The 8,617-nt window shown below is 40.7% G+C and overlaps 1 protein-coding gene across 1 annotated transcript; it reads right to left on the bottom strand.

Moving 5' to 3' along the window:
* On the bottom strand, positions 1 to 7,028 carry LOC118496521 (endophilin-A2-like). Its single transcript, XM_036008500.1, has 2 exons — positions 6,865 to 7,028; positions 1 to 818 (listed from the first exon to the last, which is right to left on the bottom strand). Exons 1-2 carry the CDS (start codon positions 6,995 to 6,997, stop codon positions 625 to 627), a joined length of 327 nt encoding a protein of 108 aa, XP_035864393.1. The 5' UTR covers positions 6,998 to 7,028; the 3' UTR covers positions 1 to 624.
* Positions 7,029 to 8,617: the final 1,589 nt, after the last annotated feature.

The raw sequence follows: 8,617 nt of genomic DNA, 5'->3' as shown, positions 1-8,617 counted from the left end.
TTTTTTAGTAAAAGCAATCCTCAGTCTCGCCAGCAGGTGGCATCAAGACATAAGCTCCAGTCCAAAACAAAGTTTTAAAAATAAGGAAAATATTCAGTCAAGTTCCACATGACGTGTACTGTGAGGTTTGAGTTGGGCTCTTCAGTCTGAAAACGGACTGTTAGTTTGGTGACCAACCTGAGTTTTAAACAGACTGCAGTCACACAAAAAGGATGAAATGCTATGTGTCACCCCATCATAATCACCAGATTTAATACAAGTTATCTTAATGATATCAGTAATTTGTGGTTAAAGACAAATATTGCTTATAAAACGTGTCATCTGTTAGTCCTCAGGAAATGTTTCTGACTGCCAGATGACGGACGATGACATGTTGTGTCCATTTAACATCTGATTACCTTTTGGTGGAACAGGTTGACATTCTGGTCTGGACTTTGAAATGTGACCATCTCCTCCAGAACTCCAGATGACAAAAAGTGCTCGTCTGTGATGTTGACGTTGGAGCTGAAGGTGAAAATGAACATTCATCCCTTGGCTTCGCTTTCCTCCCTCTCTACTAATTCTACTTGTTCTCTCCTCCTCCTCTCCGTCAGTCTCCTCCTTGGCTCTCCTGCTCTCTTTATATTAGTGTGGCAATGGGACGAGAACCTCAACATAGTTGAGAGGGAAGAATCCCGACTGGCTGTTTAGCATGCCCTCGTACCAGTTCTCGTCAATCTGATTGGTCAGGGTGATGATGTCGCCCTCGCGAAAGCCCAGCTCTCCCTCGTTCTCTGGCTCAAAGTCGTACAGCGCCTTACAGCTCGGCTGCTCCGGGGCTGAGAAGACACAAGGAAGGAGAGAAAGAATGAAGAATATTAGGGGAAAACGAGCAAAGCTCATTCTCATGTCACACTGCACGCCTTAAAAGGTACACTGTGTAGGAATTTTCTCCCATCTAGCAGTGAAATTGTATTTTGCATTCAAACGAATAGTGCTCTCTAGCGCCTCACTTTTTCAAATGCGTGTTGCAACTACAGTAGCCATTATCTACCAAGAAGTTATGACAACATCCAATGTTCGCTTTTTTGGCGACGAGGATTCCTTCTCCTGTGGCTCGGCATAAGTATGATCCTCCATTATGCACTAAAGTGCAGTGCAGGCTTTCAAATTCTCACTGATCTCCTTCTCCGTTTCAGCTGGTTTCAGTCACGTGACGCTGGCTCTGAACAAAAACGTGTTGTGGATTAGCTAGACAGGTTGGCTAGTGCTTTATGTCCCTCTCAGCGATTATAGTTTTTCAAAATGGCGCAACGGACATGGAAGCCTCCTTGGACTTGCCCATCCAATGTAAATACAGATAGGAAATTCTTCACTTACGAGGATAAGTCAGATCATTGGCAGAGGTCATTTTACACCAATGAGGACATATTTATGAATGAAGACATTGATATTAGCTAATAAAATACTTAAAACATTACACAGTGTACCTTTAAACATCTAAGCTACTGCAGGGTTCAACAATAAGGTTGCCCTCTGTTTTAAAGTAAAACGCCACGTCGGGCAAGTCAATAAAAGAACCCACGTGCCTGTCATTGTATCATAAATGATGTTATGGTCTTGCCCCTGTCGGAGAATGCTTGTTGAATGATTTGATGTGTATGTGCAGTTGGCCAATCAAGAATTGAATTGGTGCTTTTGACATTTTTTTTACGCTTTTGATGCTTTCAATGTTTTTTTTTCCTGTCTTTGACGTACTTTTTTAGCTTTTTTTAGGCTTTCTTTAGCGGGGTTTTTTTTTTCAGCGTTGTTTGACGCTTTTTTAAAAATGTTTTTATTTGGATTTTTCTTTTTAAGTTTTTGATGCTTTTTGGCATTTGTTTGTCTCGACGCTTTTGAAGAAAACAACCATTTTGCCTTGGGGCAAGTAGAATTCTTTTTCACTCGCCTGACCGGACAAGTGAAAAAAAACCTTAACGTGGAACCCTGTACTGTGTACTGTGATTCATACTCGTTTATATATGTTAGTATAGCATTAGCATGTGGTGCAGTCAGATCAGCTTAAACACAGCATTGCTAACAAGCTCAAGAGTGCTGACAAGTTGGAACCACAACATCCTCAGACACCATCGTTTTCGTCCATCTATCCCTTTCTCTGTGACCTCACATACATCAGCACACAACACAAACTAGGCTGTTTTGTCCCTAAACAATTTTCTCATTGTATCAAGTTTACCCCACAGAGTGCTGGGCAGGCTAGAGACGGGGAAAGCTTTGGTCCCTCATTCTGTTTTACTCCAGACTGTATCAGTTTACAGAAAATAATAATGTAAAGACTTCATCGAAGAGAACCCACTCTGAAGCAACCAAATCTAAAAGGTAGGTTGTATTAGAATAAATGCCAATTAGTACGAAGTTCTCTCTTTAAAAAGTCTAACAAGCATTTTGATAAACTGACAAATGCTGCTAATACTGCTTCCTCTTACCAGGACCAGCTATGACAGAAAGGTTAAAACATAGATTAATAAATGTATTTATGAGCAAATATTGCTGGTGCTACTATAAGCGCTACATCTTAAAGTGCTCATATCATGCTTTGTGGCTTTTTCCCTTTCCTTTATTGTGTTATATATCTCTTCTGTGCATGTAATAGGTTTACAAAGTGAAAAAGCCCAAAGTCCACCCCAAAGGGACTTACCATCTCCAACAGAAAACACTGTTCACAAACTGCTCCAAACAGCTCTATTGTAGTCCAGCCTTTACTTCCGTGACGAACGCTCGTCACTTTGTAACATGTTATAATGCTCGCCTAGCTGCTAGCATGGCACTCCCTCATACTCTGCTTCTGACTGGCTAGTAGTCCTTACCTAGGTACTGAATATGTGCGACTCCCAACAAAGATGGAACAGAAGTGTGATGCCTCACTCTGTAGCTAAAACAGAGAGCTCAACACACAGGGTGAAAAGAGGAGCTGCAGCAATATGCAGTATGGTATGGTGTTTTTTGAAAATTAAACCATGTAAACCTATTCTGATATAACCTCTAAATACAATGATGAACCTGAACATGGGCATAATATGAGCACTCTAAAGCTGCAATAAAAGCAGGAAAGGAAAGTAGGAAATTAATTAGTGATTCCAAGAAAAGCTGTTTCTCCTCAATATCAGTATGTGCTACACTGAATGCAGCAAGCTGCTCTAATGGCAAATTAGCTCTACTCTGTATGGTCCCCAAGTTAATAGATTACAAATAACACAAAAATAACACTGCAATGTGGTGGCGGGACATAAAAATTGTTAGAACAAACTACTTACAAACTATAGTAGTTTGTAATAAAAGGTGGGTGATAAAAACTAAATGCGCTCCACTTAAGAACTCACATCTACCCTTTGTGTTGTGCAAAAAATAAATAAATATTGCTTCACTCAAACAGCTTACAGGTGGCATTACTACTCTTTATTACAACAACACCAATTCTGATACTATTCTGATAATTAATAACTCATTTTAATTCTATGTGTTCTATTCTGTTTCCTGCATGTTAGTTAATACTCCTGCCATTGGCCAAAGCACTGGCTTCATAACTTAAATATAGTAATACTAATAGCAGTAGAGCTGGGCTATATATATCGATATTATATCGATATCGTGATATGAGACTAGATATCGTCTTAGATTATGAATATTGTAAAATGGCATAAGTGTTCTGCCGTGCAAAGCGAAAAGACCGCAACTCAATTTTGGTCGAAAATGAGTTATTGTCATTTTTGGAATATTAAAGATCTGCTTTATCATGTGGACAAATATCTTGAGTCAATTTTATTGTTTTGGGGAGAAAATTGTGTGTTGTCTTTGCCGTAACTTCAAAATCTGTAGAGAAGCCAAGGCAGAATACCGTAACATCAGTTACAGTTCTTTGTCTTTGGTTCATGGCACTTCAGAATGCTCAAATTGAGTTAAGGTACTCTGTAAATGCGCTGCCCGCGCTGCACACACACACACACACACACACACACACACACACACACACACACACACACACACACACACACACACACACACACACACACACACACACACACACACACACACACACACGAATTTTGACAAACAAGCTAAGACAAAAGCTGTCGGTTTGTAGTCTAACTGTTTATCTTAGTTTGCCACAAATCTTGAAATGTGGACAAATTCTTGTTAACTTAACTGCTGGCTAAACTAACCATCCTCTCTGCAGAGCATCTATGAATGTATTATAAGATCAAAACAAACCAACGTGGCTACTTAATATGCACATGAATGACGGCATCTTTATGTTCACGTCTTCATTCTTGCAATGAGTCTAAATTAGTGCCTCATATCCAAACAGAAGAACATGCTTTATATGCATTAAAACATCAAAACACTCTCATGCTTAATTCTGACATCTGTCAGAGACAGTGTGCTATAAAATACAAGTTAAGGTCTTTTGCCTTGGTATGACTGATTGTCATTTTGTGGGTAATGCTAAGGCAGAATACAGTAACTTCCGAAAAAGGGTCAAAGGTCAAATTTGAGTTCAAATTTTTTTTGTAGATAGATTAATACAGGTATACACTACAAAATAAATTTCAATATTATACCTATAACTCAATTGTCAGGACATTAAGATAACTTTAAAGTCATTTTTCTCAGTTTCACACTCATATTGTCTTCCTGGTTTTAAAGGCTGCATTACAGTAAAGTGATGTCATTTTCTTAAAACAGTCTGTTAAAACAGTCTTACCAGACTGTTTTAACAGTTCTATTATTTGCCTTTACCCACTTAATCATTATATCCACATTACTGATGATTATTTATCAAAAATCTCATTGTATAAATATTTTGTGAAAGCACCAATAGTCAACTCTACAATATCGTTGCGGTATCGATATCGAGGTATTTGGTCAAAAATAACGTGATATTTGATTTTGTCCATATCGCACAGCCCTAAATAGCAGTATTATTTATTAATGTAGCATGTATTACAACAAAAGGGGTAGTTAGGAAGTTTGTCCCTCGAATCAGTTATACCTTGACTATTCTTCTAGGATATGTTCAAAAGCTGCATGTTTAAATTAACTGTGGACCATGTCAGTGGTTGCAGAGGTGTTAAGAACGTTTAGAAGTCAGGCTGCAGCATTTTGACTAGAGGATGTGGATCTCATACAAAACCACATGCATGCACCATAAACCACCAATTATGCGTCAAACCTGTGAGAACTAACTTGTATCCTACTTCCTACATATCACACCAGAAGCTGCGCAAGCACACTGGACCATTTCAACACCACAAGAATTGCGAGGACAGAAGAAAAAAAACAGCCCACACAATCTGTGATTCACACAATCTGGGATTCTGAAGGACAATGTGGCCAAGTGAAAAGACGGCTCTGATGATATTACAGGAAAGAGGAACAAGGTCAGTTGGAGGAAGGCCAGCCGCATGACAGGGCGGGACCCCCCCCCCCGCCCATTTAGAAACAGACGTCTATTTTCTCATGGTTAACGACTGAGTGCATTCAAGAGACAAACATTTAGTGCATGCCACAGTTTACCCAGCCTCAATAAGAAAAAAGACAATTTGTTTCACATATCTGTGCTCAGGGGGACTGATTGGTTGCAGGTCCTGAGCAGTCATGTTGGCAATGGAGGGAGTATTTTTCCAGTTTAGTTTGCATCTGATTTCTAAGGAGTGTGTTCACTCCCAGGCACGCTACTTTGGATTTGGAAGTCCATCTTGCGTTTTTGTAGAAACAGCTGGATGTTTTTTTTTGCTGTTGGAACTCTGGTATGGCAGCTCTTTTCCACACATCCTAGGCTGCCCTTTCGTGTGGCGCTGAGAGTGACGTAAGCATGAATACAAAGATAGATTCCCCCAGAGAGAGTTTATACTTCTTACTATATATCCACGACGTTCCACTACCGGAATTGCTCCGTTGCTGACGGAAATTCCGCCAGATTTCACTCATTTAGGCCGGACATCCAATACCTTGGGATTTCTTTGTGTTGACATTTTAAACTTTGGTGGATTTATGAGGACTATGATTAACCTTTTCTCAGATCTCTGAAGGTTAAATCCAGACAGCTAGCTAGACTATCTGTCCAATCTGAGTTTTCTGTTGCACGACTAAAACAACCTTTGAACGTACACATGTTCCTCCAAAACAAGTTCCGGCTTCCCGAGGCTATTTTGCAGAGGCGCCGTTGCTCCGTCCGGCGCTTAGCACCGCCCAAGACGATTGTGATTGGTTTAAAGAAATGCCAATCAACCAGAGCACGTTTTTCTCCCATCCCGGAATACTGTGTGGACTCGCCAGACCTTCCTCTGCAGCGCTGTGGACGATGGTCTGGCAATGTGAGACTAATAATTCTTAATCTTTGTTTTCTCAAGACATCATCCGTTCTCCGGTGTAAACCAGTGAGCTACTTCATCATTTTATATATTATACAATATATCTTTTTTTTTTATCGTCAAAAGCGATATCAACTGGCACAATAACCATGTCGCGAAAGGCTCCGAAATATCGCGAAAGTCACTCAAAGATTTTTGTGTTGGTTGAAAGAAAATATCAGCAGAAACTGCACTTAAAAATGTAACGGTCATTCTTTCTTACTTTAGTGGTGCCTTCTATATTCAATTCAATCTTCAATTTGTTCAATAAAAGAATGTTGGAAAGGATTTGTTTTAAATTCAACAAGCAATTAGTTGTATTTTAGCAGAATACTGAAAGCTGCAGAACTGAGTAACATTATGTACACTGTTGATGTATCACAAGTAATATTGTTATCGCGATATTCAACAACGTTATCGCATATTTTCCTCATACAGTGCAGCCCTATTTTAGACCCCATCAGCGGTTTCTTACCTGAGTTGCGTGAAGGAGGAGGAGCCATTGAGGTTGAGTAGCCGCCATTTGAAGGGTTGTCGTCTCCGAAGTCAAAGATAGGTTTGGGTTTAGGTGTGTATTCACGTCTTGGTCGAGTCTGAGCATCAATCATCCTATTCAAAAAGATTGGAAAGGTTTTACTTTTCTGAACCTCCACAATAAATAGAGTATGATGTTTGAAGTTACTGTGCTCGAAGCAGAAAGCTGCACAGGCAGATGTACTACACAGAACAGGGCTCCAGACTAACTTTTTTCACTAGGAGCACAGTGGCCCCCGACTGAAAATTTTAGGGGCACAACCAGAAAATTTAGGGTCACACACCGTAAATCAACATGCTAACCAAATATTCACATTTCTACAAATTTCCACTGTATTGTATTTAAAAAAAATGCCATAGTAGTTTCTTGTCTTCACAGTATACTAATAAACACTTTGATAATAGATGCAGAAATTACAATGTGCTGTTTCAAATTCAGTGTCACATTGTATTGTGCACTTAGACATGCAACATAGAAGGTAAACTGAAAGCACCATCGCTGTCATGACAGTACAAATATTAAAAAACCATACATTCAGAATAAAAAAAGTAACAAAGTGCTTAGTAACCTTTCGGTCATTTCACAGTTAAAAACAATACTTAACAAATGTACATTAGGGGCACTGGCCAATAACATTCCACTAGAACAAGTAGGCCTAAATAACTTGTGCCTTTACTCACTCCCCCTTAGAGCAGATCCTCCTGTGTTAAATTTCAACATCATCTCTGCCTCATCTGCGCTCTGATTTACAGCCTCTTGTCTTCTAAAAGCAACCGGCGTTGCTTTTTCATTTATTAATGATGTCACGGCATACTCTAGGCTTGAGGCTAAGATTGTGTTTAACTAGTGTATTGTGTTTAAACTGCGAAGTGCCTGCACTGTCTGCAAACTGTGTGTTCCCCGCAGTTCTGGGGTAGCGACTGCATCATTCGCAGTTCATGGAGTTCGTCTCCTCACCGTACCTCAACCAGTTGAATTCTCGCAGGCAGACATCCCGAAAACGGTGGGTTCGGACCTTTTTCGCCACACAAACCTCTGACTTTGAATCATCATCCGACTGCGACACTGTAGACTCTGGCACAAGCACACTAGCCGCAGGTCGGAAGAACGAGTCAATAGTTTGCTTGCTCATTTTTCAGACGCACGTAGCAGGTTGTGATATCTGTCTCCTTCCCACAGACGTTGACGCACGCTCAATTATCTCTAGGACCCTCCCCCTTCCACGTTTATACAAACCAACAAAGGGGGCACATTTACTGGTCGCACATGTGCGACCTCTCCTGGAACCATCACCTTATCGTGGTGGAGAGGTTTGTGTGTCCCTATGAACCTGAGGGCTGTGTTGTCTGGAGCTTTGTGCTCCTGGTAGGGTCCCAGGCAAAGTGGTCTCAGGGGAGGGGCCAGACAAAGATGGTTCAAAAACCCTATGAAAAAACGAGGTAGAGATGGAGTGACCCTGCCGGAGGAAGCCCGGGGACCCGTCTGGAGCCAGGCCCAGAGGAGGGCCCGTCAGCGAGCGCCTGGTGGCCGGGTTTGCCACGGAGCCCGGCCGGGCACAGCCCGAAAAAGCTACGTAAGTCATAATAATTCTTGTAACCCTTGACAGCTTCTAAATCCCTGGTTTGTAATTGATATAATACTTTAGAAATGGGGAATCCATCATTCATGAAGTATGAACATTATAATATTAACA

This window comes from Sander lucioperca, chromosome 2 (genome assembly GCF_008315115.2).
Source record: "Sander lucioperca isolate FBNREF2018 chromosome 2, SLUC_FBN_1.2, whole genome shotgun sequence".
NCBI lineage: Eukaryota > Metazoa > Chordata > Actinopteri > Perciformes > Percidae > Sander > Sander lucioperca.
The sequence above is the reverse complement of the archived record's forward strand: the minus strand, read 5'-3'. Positions and strand labels throughout refer to the sequence as shown.

Excerpts from the sequence above, each read along its gene's own strand:
- LOC118496521 (XM_036008500.1), bottom strand. The coding sequence starts at position 6,997 with ATGATTGATGCTCAGACTCGACCAAGACGTGAATACACACCTAAACCC. Across the intron at positions 819-6,864 it reads TCCTCCTTCACGCAACTCAG|CCCCGGAGCAGCCGAGCTGT; the intron begins GTAAGAAACCGC and ends GTGTCTTCTCAG.